The sequence below is a fragment of the Salvelinus fontinalis genome, chromosome 3 (genome assembly GCF_029448725.1).
Source record: "Salvelinus fontinalis isolate EN_2023a chromosome 3, ASM2944872v1, whole genome shotgun sequence".
NCBI lineage: Eukaryota > Metazoa > Chordata > Actinopteri > Salmoniformes > Salmonidae > Salvelinus > Salvelinus fontinalis.
Genome location: NC_074667.1, coordinates 41,759,560 through 41,777,854, shown reverse-complemented (window position 1 = coordinate 41,777,854; position 18,295 = coordinate 41,759,560). Strand labels below are relative to the sequence as shown.

Below are 18,295 nucleotides of genomic sequence, written 5' to 3'. Positions count from 1 at the left end.
TCTAGCCATTTACAGTATGCCTAGCCCCTAGATCAGTGTGAATGCTCTAGCCATTTACAGTATGCCTAGCCCCTAGACCAGTGTGAATGCTCTAGCCATTTACAGTATGCCTAGCCCCTAGATCAGTGTGAATGCTATAGCCTGTTTAACAATGTATTTCCATATTGAAGCAATGCAATTAGAACATGTGGACTGCAAAAATGTTCACCATATTTAACTAGGCTATAATGGACTAACATTGGAATTGATGAGAACGCAATACATAAAAGACCGTAAATACACAATATGAAGCAACCACATTTAGCCATGGAGCATGTTCTGAGGGGCCAAGCCTCGACACACCTAATAAACAACTTGTTTATTCATTAAAACCCAGCCCTTTCGTTCCACCGCCAAACATCATACTGTGTAGGCAGGGAGGGGCTATTCTTACATAACCAAGCAAGCAGCACAGCCGGAATGTGAATGCTGAAATAATGAGCAATTCATTGGTGTGTAGTGCTGGAGAGAGTTTCTACTATGGCCAGTCAGCCATGACCACATTAGGGCTACATCTAAAATTAAATCAATGTAAACAATTGAAATTATATGACAATGTGGTAAACAACACTAGTGTTACATTCAGCATGATTAGAGAAAGCACCTTTAACGCTAACTCACTAGAACGTTCTTTAGTTTGATGTCTCGATGTAGAAGCCCCTGACCATGCAGGAAGCGAATGCCTTCCACCACATCCAGAGCGATCCGGAGTCTCTCCTTTAGTGATAAACCAGCCTGGGAGAGAGGAAAAGGAAAGACTGAGGCATGGGATCAGGCAGACCTGTGATAGAAGAGATATATTAGAGTACATGGTAAATATGCGAGTCTGCTGGTTACCTTCAAGCCTGTGTAGAGGTCTCTGTGAAGCCTCTCCATTATGAGCAGCACAGCAATGCTGGAGCCCCCACCGTACGTGTGGTCAATCACCGAGCCGTGGAGATCCACCAGACGCTCATGTTTAGGGAGGGACCTGCAGCCATACACGATAGAGAAGGTAGGAGAAATAAGGTCTTCAATCTTCATATTATTACATCCTACCCTCTTGTGTAAGTGGAAATGTGGTTTCCTAATCTTTTTACAGTGCTCACTAGCACACACCACAACCTTTTCTTTCTGCATGAAATTCTTCTGACAGCCACAGGGGGGCAGACCAGTCCCAGTTCCAACACTGAAATCTGGCCACATGAGAAGTTACTTCTCCATGACCTGCATTAGTGAGCTTTAAAGCAGCAATAAAGTGGTAGAAACCATAACAAAACAGTCTCACCCGCTTTAGTGCGGTACTAAGCTGAGGGATGAGCCTGGAGAAATAAGTTCTCTAAAAATGTATAGACAGAGCTACTGACCATCCATGATATCAAAATTATAGTTTTAACCATGTTTTGAGGCCATATTGGTTACATTTTCTTTGTTTAGAAACTGAGTAAAACAAGCATATATACGCTGCTCAAAAAAATAATGGGAACAACACAATGTAACTCCAAGTCAATCACACTTCTGTGAAATCAAACTGTCCACTTAGGAAGCAACACTGATTGACAATAAATTTCACATGCTGTTTTACAAATGGAATAGACAACAGGTGGAAATTAAAAGCAATTAGCAAGACACCCCTAATAAAGGAGTGGTTCTGCAGGTGGTGACCACAGACCACTTCTCAGTTCTTATGCTTCCTGGCTGATGTTTTGGTCACTTTTGAATGCTGGCGGTGCTCTCACTCTAGTGGTAGCATGAGACGGAGTCTACAACCCACACAAGTGGCTCAGGTAGTGCAGTTCATCCAGGATGGCACATCAATGCGAGCTGTGGCAAGAAGGTTTGCTGTGTCTGTCAGCGTAGTGTCCAGAGCATGGAGGCACTACCAGGAGACAGGCCAGTACATCAGGAGACGTGGAGGAGGCCGTAGGAGGGCAACAACCCAGCAGCAGGACCGCTACTTCCGCCTTTGTGCATAAACAGGTGTGTGCATTTCCAAATCATGTCCAATCAATTGAATTTACCATAGGTGGATTCCAATCAAGTTTAAGAAACATGGCCTCCCGGGTGGCGCAGTGGTCTAGGGCACTGCATCGCAGTGCTAACTGCGCCACCAGAGTCTCTGGGTTCGCGCCCAGGCTCTGTCGCAGCCGGCCGCGACCGGGAGGTCCGTGGGGCGACGCACAATTGGCATAGCGTCGTCCGGGGTAGGGAGGGTTTGGCCGGTAGGGATATCCTTGTCTCATCGCGCTCCAGCGACTCCTGTGGCGGGCCGGGCGCAGTGCGCGCCAGCCAAGGGGGCCAGGTACACGGTGTTTCCTCCGACACATTGGTGCGGCTGGCTTCCAGGTTGGAGGCGCGCTGTGTTAAGAAGCAGTACGGCTGGTTGGGTTGTGCTTCGGAGGACGCATGGCTTTCGACCTTCGTCTCTCCCGAGCCCGTACGGGAGTTGTAGCGATGAGACAAGGTAGTAATTACTAGCGATTGGATACCACGAAAATTGGGGAGAAAATGGGATAAAAAATTTTTTTTAAAAACCATCAAGGATGATCAATGGAAACAAGATGCACCGGAGCTCAATTGCGAGTCTCATATGAATAGCTATGTAAATAAGGTGTTTAATAAAATAAAAAAACTTTTTTTTAACTGTTCTCACTTTGTCATTATGGGGTATTGTGTGCAGATTGATTAGGATATATATTTTTTAATCCATTTTTAGAATAAGGCAAAACAACGTGCTCTAACAAAATGGGTAAAATGTCAAGGGGTTTCTGAACTGAATACTTTCTGAACGGACAGTGTATAATTCATATGCCGTGTATTGCATTGCAGTGAATGGAGTAAGGAGTCACCAGCTCCGTATTAAACCCGGGTGGGGGCTCCCGAGTGGCGCAACGGTCTAAGGCACTGCATCTCAGTGCAAGAGGCATCACTGGTTCGAATCCAGGCTGCATCACATCCGGCCGTGATTGGGTGGCGCACAATTGGCCCAGCGTCATTCAGGTTTGGCCGGGGTAGGCCGTCATTGCAAATAAGAATTTTTTCTTAACTGACTTTACTAGTTAAACAAAAATTTTAAACATTGCTCAGCAAAATAGACGAATTTAAGTTTTGTACTCTGAGTAAATCTAATTACATATATTTGTATTTTAGTAAAACTGCATATCTTAACATAACATATAACATAACATACACAAAAGCGTTCAACAAACCAATATTGGTGTAAACTTTCCAAATAAAAGCTGGTATAAATACAATATAAAAAAGCCAAATTATCAATGTATTTTTTTTAAAGATGGTTGCAATACTGTAAAAAACAGTTTAACATGTCTTTGTAGGAGGGCCCTTATTTTGAAAAAGAATCTGCAATCGTGCTGCCAGCATAATATCCTACTGCCAGAAGAACAGTAATGGAGGTGTGTGTGTGGCAATGCACCAAGTATGGGTAACTGCATACTTGGTGTTTAAAAGTGGGCGTTGCAAAATCAACAGCTGTGTGTGTGTGTGTGTGTAACATCAGTGGGTTGATCAACAGCCGTGTATGTGTGTGTAACATCAGTGGGTGGATCAACAGCTGTGTGTGTGTGTAACATCAGTGGGTGGATCAACAGCTGTGTGTGTGTGTAACATCAGTGGGTGGATCAACAGCTGTGTGTGTGTGTGTGTGTGTGTGTGTGTGTGTGTGTGTGTGTGTGTGTGTGTGTGTGTGTGTAACATCAGTGGGTGGATCAACAGCAACTGGTGTAACATCCTGCGCTCCATTATTGGTTAGACCGGCCATAGCCAGGTGCACCTCTGGTCAGCTTAATGTTTACGTAGCAGGTTAGGAGAATGAACGTAGCAGGTTAGGAGAATTAACGTAGCAGGTTAGGAGAATTAACGTAGCAGGTTAGGAGAATTAACGTAGCAGGTTAGGAGAATGAGGTTACATTTAGGAAAAGGCCAAGGCTTAGCTAAAATTAGTCTGCCAAATTAACTGATTCGCTTCCATAAACCAACTTGTTGACACACCCACTTTCAGACACGCCATGTATGGAGTTACACATGACTCCAATGCACGCAGCACTTTGGCAGTGCTTGCTGGGACTTGTAGTGCAGGGCGCCAGTCAGTATGGCAGCGGGGCAAAATTAATTGACAACCCAAATCTATGGGCATGTCCGAGCGGATCACTTTTGTCAAGTGGTCATCGTTGTTCACCTCCTTACAAAGTGTGTTGCATTATGGGGGATACAAATTGTCCAACTTGCACCTACACGACAACTACATTAACCAAAAACCATGTGATCAAAGGTCATGAAGTACTGACTACAAATTTCTGCAGCTGCTCTTCAACTTCATCACCTGTATTGTCGGAGGGTCTATTGTCAACCAATAATTAAGGTGTTTTTGTTAAACCCACCCGAACTCGACCAAAGATGTGACAAACAGGAACCAACTTTGCCGCGATTCATGTATACAGTGGTTATGTACAACTAAATGTGATTTGAGTCTCTCTCACCAATTGATAGTACGATGCATACACATATGCACAGTTTGTGAGTGTGTGATATGGGGGTTGGAGACCTGTTTAAATCAATAATACAAATAAAAACGTTTAGAAACAATTGCAACACTGCCATGTGGCATTGCGCCTGGATGTTGGAAAACCACATCCGTTTTCTGACTTGCAGATTCAACTCCAACTTTTGTCTAGTCGGTAGCTTGCGCTTCACTACTGAAATGAGCCCATTGCGTGTCCTAGAGGGTGTGGAGATTTAACCAGTACATGTGCTATACAAAGACCTGTCACCACCAATAAAGAGGAGTTTAGTTGATGACAAATGAGTCGCACCACTGTTTGTTATTGGAGGACTATTCTTCACTTGAGTAGAGACCAATTAAAAAAAAAAACAATTAAGTCAACTTTTTTAACTTTCTATTACTACCTCAGGTCTCAGTTCAAAGGCGAGCTCTTTTGAAATGCTAGGACATAAACTATGGTTGAAACTACAAACTGAAAGGGTATGGCTGAAATCCATGGCCCAGGTGTGGCCATATATGACAAGCCAAAGCAGAAGGTCGTCTTTAAATCCTTCCCTCTCACCTGGTGTAGTGAAACTCTAGAGCCAGATCGTTCCAGTGCTTGTCGTCGGGCGGTACCACAGACTTCAGAGCGCAGGGGTAGCGTCCCCCCCAGCTGTCACACAGATAGACCACTCCATACTGACCCCGCCCCAGCTCTCGGCCAAGCTTGGGCTTGCCTGCCAAAAAGACGAAGAAACATACAGAGATTGCTTTATTGTGATTGGCCTGTGAGAGAGGACAACCCTGGCAGAGTGTATACTATTAGACTTCTTCCACATTTTATTACGTTACAGCCTTATTCTACAATTGTCAATATACAAAATACCCCATAATGACAAAGCTAAAAAACAGGTTTAGATATTTTTGCAAATGTATTAAAAATAAAACAAATACTTTATTTACATAACTATTCAGACCCTTTGCTGAGACTTGAAATTGCGATCAGCTGCATCCTATTTCCATTGATCATCCTTGAGGTGTTTCTACAACATGATTGGAGTCCACCTGTGGTATATTCAATTGATTGGACATGATTTGGAAAGGCACACCTGTCTATATAAGGTCCCACAGTTGACAGTGCATGTCGGAGCAAAAATCAAGCCATGAGGTCGAAGGAATTGTCTGTAGATTTGAGACAGGATTGTGTCGAGGCACAGATCTGGGGAAGGCGACCAAAACATTTCTGTAGCATTGAAGGTTCCCAAGAACACAGTGGCCTCCATCATTCTTAAATGGAAGAAGTTTGGAATCATCAAAACTGAGCAATCTGGGGAGAAGGGCCTTGGTCAGGGAGGTGACCAAGAACCCGAAGGTCACTGACAGAGCTCCAGAGTTTCTGTGGAGATGGGAGAACCTTCCAGAAGGACAACCATCTCTGCAGCACTCCACCAATCATGCTTTTATGGTCGAGTGGCCAGACAGCAGCCACTCCTCACTAAAAAAGGCACGACAGCCCGCTTGGAGTTTGCCAAAAGGCACCTAAAAGACTCAGACCATGAGAAACATGATTCTCTGGTCTGATGAAACCAAGATTGAACTCTTCGGCCTGAATGACAAGCGTTACGTCTGGAGAAACCTGGCACCATTCCTACAGTGAAGCATGGTGTGTCAGCATCATGCTGTGGTGACATTTTTCAGTGGCAGGTACTGGGACAAAAGTCAGGATCAAGGGAAAGATTAACAGAGCAAAGTACAGAGAAATCCTTGATGAAAACCTGCTCAAGAGTGCTCAGGACCTTAGACTGGGGCAAAGGTTCACCTTCCAACAGGAAAACGACCCTAAGCATACAGCCAAGACAACGCAAAAGTGGCTTTGGGACAAGTGTCTGAATGTCCTTGAGTGGCCCAGCCAGAGCCCGGACTTGAACCCGATCAAACATCTCTGGAGAGACCTGAAAATGGCTGTGCAGCAACGCTCCCCATCTAACCTGACAGAGCTTGAGAGGATTTGCAGAGAAGAATGGGAGAAACTCCCCAAATACAGGTGTGCCAAGCTTGTAGCGTCATACCCAAGAAGATTCAAGGCAGTAATCGCTGCCAAAGGGTCTGAATACTTATGTAAATGTGACAGTTTCTTATACATTTGCAAACAATTCATAAAAACTGTTTTTCCTTTTCATTATGGGTAGTGTTTAATCAATTTTAGAATATGGCTGTAACGTTCCTGGTGACAGGAAAATAACCTCACACTCAACGTCAACAAAACAAAGGAGATGATTGTGGACTTCAGGAAACAGCAGAGGGGGCACCCCCCTATCCACATCGACGGGACAGTAGTGGAGAGAGTAGTAAGTTAAGCTCCTCGGTGTACACATCACGGACAAACTGAATTGGTCCACCCACACAGACAGCGTTGTGCTGCGCCTCTTCAACCTCAGGAGGCTGAAGAAATTCAACTTGTCACCAAAAGCACTCACAAACTTTTACAGATGCACAATCGAGAGCATCCTGTCGGGCTGTATTACCGCCTGGTACGGCAACTGCTCCGCCCACAACCGTAAGGCTCTCCAGAGGGTAGTGAGGTCTGCACAACGCATCACAGGGGGCAAACTACCTGCCCTCCAGGACACCTACACCACCCGATGTCACAGGAAGGCCATAAAGATCATCAAGGACAACAACCACCCGAGCCACTGCCTGTTCACCCCGCTATCATCCAGAAGGCGAGGTCAGTACAGGTGCATCATTGCCCTCAGAACAGTACATTATTTGGGGCATGGACTATAAGGTGTCGAAAGTGTTCCATAAGGATGCTGGCCAATGTTGACTCCAATGCTTTCCACGGTTATGTCAAGTTGGCTGGCTGGATGTCCTTTGGGTGCTGAACCATTCGTGATTACCCATGGGAAACTGTTGAGTGTGAAAAACCCAGCAGCTAGTGGCAGGGGACTTTAATGCAGGAAAACTCAAATCTGTTCTACCTAACTTCTACCAACATGTTAAATGTGCAACTGGCAAATCTGACCATAATTCTATCCTCCTGATTCCTGCTTACAAAAACTAAAGCAGGACTCACCAGTGACTCCGTCAATAAGAAAGTGGTCAGAAAGCAGATGCTAAGCTATAGGACTGTTTTGCTAGCACAGACTGAAATATGTTCCAGGATTCTTCCAATGGCATTGAAGAGTACACCACGTCAGTGACTGGTCAAAAAATTAATCGATGACGTCGTCCGCACAGGGACTCTACGTACATACCCCAACCAGAAGCCATGGATTACAGGCAACATCCGCACTGAGCTTAAGGGTAGAGCTGCCGCTTTCAAGGAGTGGGACTCTAACCAGGAAGCTTATATGAAATCCCGCTATGCCCTCTGACAAACCATCAAACAGGCAAAGCATCAATACAGGACAAAGATCGAATCGAACTACACCGGCTCCGACGCTCGTCGGATGTGGCAGGGCTTGCAAACTATTACAGACAAAGGGAAGCACAGCCGAGTGCTGCCCAGTGACATGAGCCTACCAGATGAGCTAAATTACTTCTATGCTCGTTCGAGGCAAGTAACACTCAAGCATGAATGAGAGCATCATCTGTTCTGTACGACTGTGTGATCACGCTCGCCGTAGCCGATGTCAGTAAGACCTTCAAACAGGTCAACAGGGCCGCAGGGCCAGAAGGATTACCAGGATGTGTACTCCGAGCAACAAACTGGCAAGTGTCTTCACTGACATGTTCAAACTCTCCATGACCGAGTCTGTAATACCCACATGTTTCAAGCAGACCATAGTCCCGGTGCCCAAGAATACAAAGGTAACCTGCCTAAATGACTACCGACCCATTTCACATCTGTAGCCATGAAGTGCTTTGAAAAGCTGGTTATGGTTCACATCAACACCATTATCCCAGAAACCCTAGACACACTCACTCCAATTTGCATACCGCCCCAACAGATCCACAGATGATGCAATTTCTATTGCACTCCACACTGCTCTTTTTACACCTGGACAAAAGGAACACCTATGTGAGAATGCTATTCATTGACTACAGCTCAGCGTTCAACACCATAGTGCCCTCAAAGCTCATCACTAAGCTAAGGACCCTGGGACTAAACACCTCCCTCTGCAACTGGATCCTGCACTTCCTGGCGGGCCGCCACCAGGTGGTAAGGGTAGGTAACAACACATCCCCCACGCTGATCATCAACACGGGGGCCCCTTAGGGGTGCGTGCTCAGTCCCCTCCTGTACTCCCTGTTCACTAAAATCAAATTTTATTGGTCACATACACATGGTTAGTTAATGCGAGTGTAGCGAAATGCTTGTACTTCTAGTTCCGACAGTGCAGTAATATCTAACAAGTAATCTAACAATTCCACAAAAACTACCTAATACATACAAATCTAAGTGAAGGGATGGAATAAGAATATGTACATAAATATATGGATGAGCGATGACCGAGCGGCATAGGCAAGATGCAATAGCTGGTATAGAATACAGAATACTCCACACTGCCCTTCAACATTTGAATAGTTCATTTTGACATCAATCTGCATGTTATTTATTATTTTCCTTTCAGTATTGTGTGAATAAATGGATGTCACTGCAATGCAAGATATGTAAACATTATTAAAGTGGCGTTATTAAAGTGACTAGTGATCCATTTATTAAAGTGGCCAATGATTTCGAGTCTGTATGTAGACAGCCGTTTCTTTGTGGCAGTGTTGACTGTTCAACAGTATGATGGACTTGAGATAGAAGCTGTTTAGTCTCTCGGTCCCAGCTTTGATGCACCTGTACTGACCTCGCTTTCTGGATGGTAGCGGGGTGAACCAGTCTATCACATGGCCAGGCACGACTCCAACACCATCATTAAGTTAGGCGATGACAACAGTGGTAGGCCTGATCACTAACAATGACGAAACAGCCTATAGGGAGGTCAGAGACCTGGCCGTGTGGTGCCAGGACAACATCTCCCTCAACCTGATCAAGACAAAGGAGATGTCTACAGGAAAAGGAGGGCCAAGCACACCCCCATTCTCATCGACAGGGCTGTAATGGAGCAGGTTAAGAGCTTCAAGTTCCTTGGCGTCCACATCAATAACAAACTAACATGGTCTAAGCACACCAAGGCATTCGTGAAGACAGCACGACAAAACCTATTCCCCCTCAGGAGACTGAAATGATTTGGCATGGGTCCTCAGATCCTCAAAAAGTTCTACAGCTACACCATCGAGAGCATCCTGACTGGTTGCATCACTGCCTGGTATGGCAACTGTTCGGCCTCCGACTGCAAGGCACAACAGAGGGTAGTGCATACAGCCCAGTACATCTCATTCCAAGATGGCATAGCAGTCGGACGTCTGTTTTGTCTTGTCCCGTCCTGTGTATATATCGTTTTCTTCGTATATATTTTTTATATTTTTAATCTCAATTTCCATCTATGGACTGAACATACTCTCCTGCAACCCGTCTATTTTTTATACTTTAGAACCGGAACCCCCATCAGAAGCTAGCCAGCTAACTAGCTACTAGCTGGTAGTCAGTTAGCCACTGCTAGCGGTCATCACCGTTAACTCTGATATCAGCCAGCCAGCCTCAGTCCAACAAATTCCTGCCAATCTGCACAGCACGATATCAACCCAGAGCATATCGGACTGCTTTTTCTCTACCACATCTCCGGATTCCTACCGTAAGCTCAAACTTTACCCCGGATCGTCGCAGCTAGCTAGCTGCTATCCGAGTGACTACTCCTGGCTAACGTCTCTGTCCCGAAGCAAGCACCAGTTAGCTTGGAGCTAGTCTCAAGCTAGGCCATCTCCCGGCTAGCCGAAGAGATCCATCAGACAATTCCTGGGCTTCAATACCTCTTTTGCCAATTGGCCTGGACCCTTTGCTTCCGGCACGGAGCCCCGCCGATCCAGCACGACTGGTCTGCCAACGTAACCGTCTTAGTGGGTTTCAACAGGCTCTACCGTTGTGACGTCCCCCTGAGGCCTATCTGCTATCCCCGGCCTGCTAGCTGTCTGAAACGCTGTGTTTCCAGCTCGCCTAGCTACTCACTGGACCCTATGATCGCTTGGCTACACATGCCGCTCCCTAAATGTCAATATGCCTTGTCTATTGCTGATTAGGTTAGTGATTGTCTTATTTCACTGTAGAGCCTCCAGCCCTGCTCAATATGCCTAGATGTTATTGTGTTCCACACCCCACACATGCGGTGACCTCACCGGGCTCTCTCATCGTCACTCAATGCCTAGGTTTACCTCCACTGTACTCACATTCTACCATACCCTTGTCTGTACATTATGCCTAGAATCTATTCTTCCGCACCTAGAAATCTGCTCCCGAACGCACCAGAAGACCAGTTCTTAGCCTTTAGCCGTACCCTTATCCCACTCTGGTGATGTAGAGGCTGACAAGGGCCCTGCAGCCCCCAAGCATCACTCCCATTCCCCAGGCGCTCTCATTTGTTAACTTCTGTAACCGTAAAAGCCTTGGTTTCATGCATGAAGCCTCCTTCCTACGTTTGTTTTATTCACTGCTTTAGCACACTCCGCCAACCCGGATGTCCTAGTCGTGTCTGAATCCTGGCTCAGGAAGGCCACCAAAAATACTTTAAAATGTCCATCCCTAACTATAACATTTTCCGACAAGATCGAACTGCCAAAGGGGGCGGAGTTGCAATCTACTGCAGAGATAGCCTGCAGAGTTCTGTCATACTATCCAGGTCTGTGCCTAAACAATTCAAGCTTCTACTTTTAAAAATCCACCTTTCCAGAAACAAGTCTCTCGCCGTTGTCCCCCATCCCCAAGGAACCTACCAGGTACAAACCTAAATCCATAACCATGGGCACCCTCTTAGATCAAATCAAATGTATTTATATAGCCCTTCTTACATCAGCTGATATCTCAAAGTGCTGTACAGAAACCCAGCCTAAAACCCCAAACAGCAAGCAATGCAGGTGTAGAAGCAAGTAGATATCATCCTGACCAACTTGCTCTCTAAATACACCTATGCTGTCTTCAACCAGGATCTCAGCGATCACTGCCTGCGTGCGTAATGCGTCCGTGGTCAAACGACCACCCCTCATCACCGTCAAACGCTCCCTAAAACACTTCAGAGAGCAGGCCTTTCTAATCGACCTGGCCCGGGTATCCTGGAAGGATATTGACCTCATCCCGTCAGTAGAGGATGCCTGGTTGCGCTTCAAAAGTGTTTTCCTCCCCGTCTTAAATAAGCAATCCCCATTCAAAAAAATGTAGAACTAAGAACAGATATAGCCCTTGGTTCACCCCAGACATGGCTGCCCTTGACCAGCACAAAAACATCCTGTGGCGTTCTGCATTAGCATCGAATAGCAACTTTTCAGGGAAGTCATGAACCAATATACTCAGTCAGTTAGGAAAGCTAAGGCTAGCTTTTTCAAACAGAAATTAATTTCCTATAGCACTAATTCCAAAAAGTTTAGGGACACTAAAGTCCATGGAGAATAAGAGCACTTCCTCCCAGCTGCCCAATGCACTGAGTATAGGAAACACTGTCACAACCGATAAATCTACGATAATTGAGAAATTCATTTAGCATTTTTCTACGGCTGGCCATGCTTTCCACCTGGCTACCCCTACCGCGGTCTACATCTCAGCACCCTGTGCAGCAACTTGCCCAAGCCCCCCCCCCCCAGAATATCTGGACCTTCTAAAAAATATCAGCCGAAATGATTGCAACCCCTTTAAACTAGCCTATTCAAACTCTTTAGTATCATCTGAGATCCCCAAAGATTGTAAAGCTGCAGTGGTCATCCCCCTCTTCAAAGGGGGAAGACACTCTAGACCCAAACTGTTGTAGACCTATATCCATCCTGCCCTGCCTTTCTAAAATCTTCGAAAGCCATGTCAACAAACAGATCACCGACCATTTCGAATCCAACCGTACCTTCTCCACTATGCAATCTGGTTTCCGAGCTGGTCATGGGTTTACCTCAGCCACGCTCAAGGTCCTAAACAATATAACCGCCGTCTTCATCGACCTGGCCAAGGCTTTTGACTCTGTCAATTAGAGGTCGACCGATTATAATTTTTTCAATACCGATTATTGGAGGACAAAAAAAGCCGATACCGGGTGATTGGAGGGACGCCATGTGCGACTGACGTGTTTTCCGTTTGCTCCCGTGGTATTTTTAAAGTTTGTGAATTTTGCAGCAGAACCGTATTTATTTTCATATATTATTTTGGTGATCCCTTCCCGTAAAAACCAAGACTACTTTACTTCCAAATGTCAGCATGTCGACGAAACATAAGGCCAAAAGCATGACTTTGAGAAAACCCGGCCTACAAGACACACTCATCACCGCCCTCTCCTGAGCCTGACGGCCCGGGGACTGACACTTTACCCGGGGGGGCGGCTTGGCCTGGCGGCGCTGAAATGAACATTCGAGGCCATCAAACTACTACGCTCTGAGATAGTTGAAATGAAAACGGAGGTGGTTGCTACGATTGAGGCCCGAATAAAGGAGGTTTCTGTTACTTTAAAAGCAGATCTAACCATCCTGCGGAACGAGACGGTGCCAGCAATCACATCACTCAAAACAACAATGGCGTCGCACACTACAACGATTGCAGCACTGGAGACCTCCGCTACAAATGTCTCCGACTTAACTACATCCCTGAAGGCTGACGTGAAACGCCTAGCTGCGGATTTGAAAAAGGTGAAGGAGAGCTGTGTAAGTTTAGAGGGATTCTCTCGCCGCAATAACCTGAGACTTGTATCAGTCCCAGAGTCAGCGGAAATGCCTCGCGCCACGGATTTCGTTTCTGGGCTGCTGAAGGATGTTCTTGCCTTAGATGAAAAGCCCCTGATTGATCGTGCCCACCGGTCGCTGCGCCCAAAGCCCCGGAATGGGGAGAGGCCCCGTGACATAATTCTTCGAGTGCACTTTTTCCATGAGAAGATGGAGATTCTCCGACGAGCCCGCAATACCACTCTGAGCTGTCAAGGACAGAGCTTCTCCATCTACCAGGACTACTCCCCCACTGTTTCCAGGCAGCGCGCAGCTTTCGGACAGGCCAAACGACTACTTCGGGACCATCCAGGTGTGAAGTACGGACTGCGATTCCCGGCCCGTTTATGGCTCTCTCATGATGGTAAAGACTACACATTTGAATCTCCGGATGAGGCTCTCTCACATTCAACGTCACATCAAGAAGTCTTGAACTTGCTCATAGTTCAGCAAATGTTGCTTGCGAACTGTGGATAGCTGTCTTGCTCACCTATTCAGTTTGTTTACATAGTGTCTCAGTGACAAAATATTCTTGGTTATTTGTTTACTGCATCCGTTTGCATTGCCCCAGTAAACAGTAAATGCTTCCCGAGGCGACACGAATTTTGGGGTCTTCACTTACATTTTAAAAGTTCTGAGCGTCATTTATGCCCAGCAAGCGTTCAACATTGCGCACACATAGTTTTTTGGTCTTGGTTGTAAGCTGTCAGCATTCAACTAGACAACTATTATAATTATTATTATTTTTGATTGTCTTACTACAATTTCCTTACTTCAAATTAGGTTTTCGGCTGAGAGCCTTTATAAATTGTATTTATTTTCTCTCTCAAATGCCTGTTATAAGACTGGGAATTTAATTATATACATCTACAAGTGGTGCTTTCGTAATTTCGTCTGCACAAGGGATTCACTTTTATTTATTTTTATTTTAAAAATGATTATCTCTTTTTGCTGTTTGATCCACTAACAAAACGCAACTTTAAAGAGCGGGACTGTGGGTTTAGGTTTAAGACCGCACTCTCACAGACATACTGTGCGAAGAGAACATGTTCTATTTAGGCTTGTACCTCATTTGGGGAGGTATTGTCTGGGATGGGGGGGGGGGGGGGCGGTTGAATTGTTCAGTTCTAATGTTGTCATTCTGTCTTTTTCGTTTTTTTTCCTGTACTTTTTCCAAACATCTACCACCGTACATTATTACTCTGAGACAAGTTATTCTGGGGTTTTTGGGCGCTCATTGCTTTCCCATTCTATGCTCTAATGACAGGGTTGTATAACGGGAATGCCCAGAGGGGCCGAAACAATGCGATCAAGTACATTTCGTGGAACATCAAAGGGGTTAATAACCCAGTGAAGCGTAAGAGGGTGTTGACACACTTAAAAGGGTTTGAATGCAAATGTTGCATTTCTACAAGAGACTCACTTGAGGACTGGTGAGCACTTTAGGATGCGTAGGGACTGGGTTGGTCAAGTGTTCCACTCTAACTTTCATAGTAAATCAAGAGGGGCTGCCATTTTGGTTGATAAAGCTACTCCCTTTGTAGCTTCTGAGGTTATCGATGATCCTAAGGGACGATACGTCATAGTAACCGGTAAACTGTTTTCTACCCCTCTTGGGAGCATAAACACTAGCCAAAACAATTGGGATGACAAGTTTCATTTCTTCCTTTTTGTCTGCTATACCCAATTTAGATTCTCATTTGTTGATTTTAGGGGGGGATTTCAACTGCAAAATGTCCCCAGTTCTTGACAAGTCCTCACGAACAACTACATCTAAATGTGCCCTACTTATTCAAGCCTTTCTTCAGAAATATGCCATGTTTGAGGCCTGGCGTTTCCTAAATCCTACAGATAGACAGTATTCCTTTTATTCTCATGTTCATCAAACATACTCCAGGATTGATTACTTCTTTTTGGACAAAAAACTTCTGCCTAACCTTCGGCAGTGTACTTACAAGAGTATTGTTATTTCTGACCATTCACCATTAGTGCTTGAAGTAGAGTTTCCCCAACGACCTCCTATGTGTTATCAATGGCGTCTTAACCCCATTTTACTCTCAGATAAGGAGTTTGTCAATTTCATTTCTTCTGAAGTCACCTTATTCCTTGAAACTAATTCAACACCAGGTATGTCCTGGTCTACCATATGGGAGTCTCTCAAAGCATACCTACGTGGCCAAATTATTTCTTATACAGCCAACCAAAACAGAGTTCGCTCTCAGCGACTTTGGGACCTGAGCGAGTCCATAGCCACATTGGATGAGAAGTATGCTACGGTTCCTTCCTCTGAAATGCATAAAGAGCGCCAACTACTCCAATCTGAATTTGATGAGCTTTCTACCAGGCAAGCTGAACAGTTACTCTTGCGAGCTCGGTACAGAGTGTATGAACAAGGCGACAAGGCCAGTAAACTCATTGCGCATCAGATCTGTAAATCTGAGGCCTCACGTTTAATCCCACAAATAAGGACCCCGTCTGGTGCCACCACAGTTATACATAAAGAGATCAATGATCAATTCAAAGAATTTTACTCTGCGCTATACACCTCTGAATCCCCTCAAGACCCTTTGCTGATTGATTCCTTCTTTAATGGCCTGAATATGCCTTCAATTGATACAGACACCCATGACTGTCTAGAAGAAGAATTTACACCTGAGGAGATTGCAACAGCAGTGTCCGCAATGAAAAGTGGTAAATCACCGGGTCCACTCTCCCCCTTGTTGTTTGCTTTGGCAATCGAACCTCTCGCCATTGCACTACGCTCTAATGATGCCATTCAAGAAATAATCAGGACGGGCTCAGAGCAGAAAGTCTCGCTATATGCGGATGACCACCTCTTGTTTATCTCTAACCCTGATACCTCATTTCCACGCGCCTTATCTGTTCTTAATAACCTGTTTGGGCTGCAAGCTGAATATTGAAAAAACTGGAAAATGTGTGCACATTTTCAAACGGCCTCCTAAGAAACTTTTTATTTTCCAATATGCATATATTTACTACTGTTGGATAGATAACAGTCTATAGTTTCTAAAAAGGTTTGAATTGTTTCTCTAAGTCGAACAGAAATATTTTTACAGCCATTTTCCCAGCCGAATTGAGATTTCCAAAATGCGATGTGTCTCTTTAAGACCTTCTCTATAAAAGGCCCTTTGACTTGGGACCATATAAACACGTCACACGCCTTCGTCAGGCTGTAATGCGGAAGTGAGAATTGAAAGGAGTCGAATATCTCGTCCATGGACTGAATAACACACCTTCTTGTGAGACCTGCGCAGTTAAAAAAAAATTCCGGGCGCGAAGCAGAATTTGGTCTCGGCTTCTGGAACAAGGTAGATAACGGTGAATATGATGTCTGACTACGATATTATTTGATACATGTCACAAAATCATCCTAAAGTATGTTTTTTCAATATACTTTAATTATATTATTGCAATTTATTCTGGACTTTAGATGTGATACGACGGAAGAATTTTTTGAAGAAACGCTGTGTAGCGCCGCAATGCTATTGTGCTTGCTAACCAAAGAGGGAAATAATTCGTTCTGGAACCCAACTAAAGACTCTACTGGACATTGGACCCCGTTACAACATTCTGATGGAATATCAACAAAGATAAGACCCAATTTGGGATGCTTTTTCATATATCTGTTGAGCTGTGCTGTGCTAACTGGGCTAACTGTGCTAGGCTAGCGCTTGACCAATGCTAGTGCTGACTTATGCTAGCTTATGTTGTTAGCTAATATAACGATATATTGTGTTTTCGCTGTAAAACACTTCAAAAATCGGAAATGTTGGCTTTATTCAAACGATATCTGTCTTTCATTAGCTATCCTCCATATGTTTTTCTGAAATGTTTTATGAGGTGTAATTAGTAGCCGACGTTGGTGTATGTATTTTCTCTGGCTACTCCCGTCTGGATTCAGACTCTAGCTATGTGTTAGCATTTTTGGGTAGCATCAATGTAAAACTGATTTATAGCTAAAATATGCACTTTTTATGAACAAAACATAGATTTATTGTGTAACATGTTATATGACTGTCATCTGAGGTAGTTTTTTCTGGGCTCTTTAGGTTGGTTTTAGTTTATTTCGGTTGGCTTGTGCATGCTACTTGAATCATAATTCATACTTCATAATCATATCCATACGTGTCTGTCCACTTTTGTATTTGGTGGTGAGCTAACATAAATATATGTGGTGTTTTCTCTGTAAAACATTTAAAAAAATCGGACATGTTGGCTGGATTAACAAGATGTTTATCTTTCAAATGCTGTATTGGACTTGTTAATGTGTAAAAGTTAAATATTTTTAAAAAATAGATTTTGAATTTCGCGCCCTGCAGCTGTTGTCATTTTCGTCCGATTTCGGGCTTGCACCCCAAACAGGTTAAAAGGTTTGGATCAATCTCAGGGTACAAGCTGAATCTAGGCAAGAGTGAGCTTTTTCCTGTAAACAAGGCTGCTTCAAAGTGCTCTTTTACAAGTTCTCAGTTTAGGATTGTCCGGGATCAATTCACCTACTTGGGAGTTAAAGTGACAAGGAAATATTCAAAAGTGTTTCAGGAAAACCCGGTTGCTCTAGCAGACAGTTTGAAACAATCTTTTACTTTTTGGAATTTGCTACCTCTTTCTCTTATCGGAAGGATTAATGTCATTAAAATGAGTGTGTTGCCCAAATTTCTATATTTATTTCAATGTTTACCCATTTTTATTCCAAAATCTTTTTTTATTTCACTGGATCAAACATTAATGCATTTTATTTTGGGATGGCAAGGTACCACGGATTGGTAGAAAACATTTACAGAAGCCTAAGTCATTGGGGGGTTTAGCTCTACCAAATGTTCAGACATACTATTGGGCTGCAAATTTCAGAGCCCTTCTGTACTGGCTGCAGACTGATCCTACTGGCCCTAGACCACTCTGGGTCCGGATGGAGTCTGAATCGTGTAAACCTGCTGCACTTTCTTCTGTGTTGTGCTCGTCTCTCCCAGTGTCCCTAGG

General features: G+C 44.5%; 1 protein-coding gene across 3 annotated transcripts in view; it reads right to left on the bottom strand.

The window, feature by feature from the left end:
• The window catches only part of LOC129848722 (dual serine/threonine and tyrosine protein kinase-like), a 48,555-nt gene that overhangs the window by 3,395 nt on the left and 26,865 nt on the right, over nt 1–18,295 (bottom strand). For 2 of the 3 annotated variants that reach the window (XM_055915834.1, XM_055915825.1), the window contains exons 10-12: nt 5,100–5,256; nt 877–1,009; nt 661–774 (exon numbers count right to left, since the gene is read on the bottom strand). In XM_055915834.1, coding sequence (XP_055771809.1) covers nt 661–774; nt 877–1,009; nt 5,100–5,256 — 404 coding nt within the window. Of the gene's footprint in view, nt 1–660; nt 798–876; nt 1,010–5,099; nt 5,257–18,295 lie in introns of those variants that run through there. The other variant, XM_055915839.1, reaches the window with a different exon arrangement.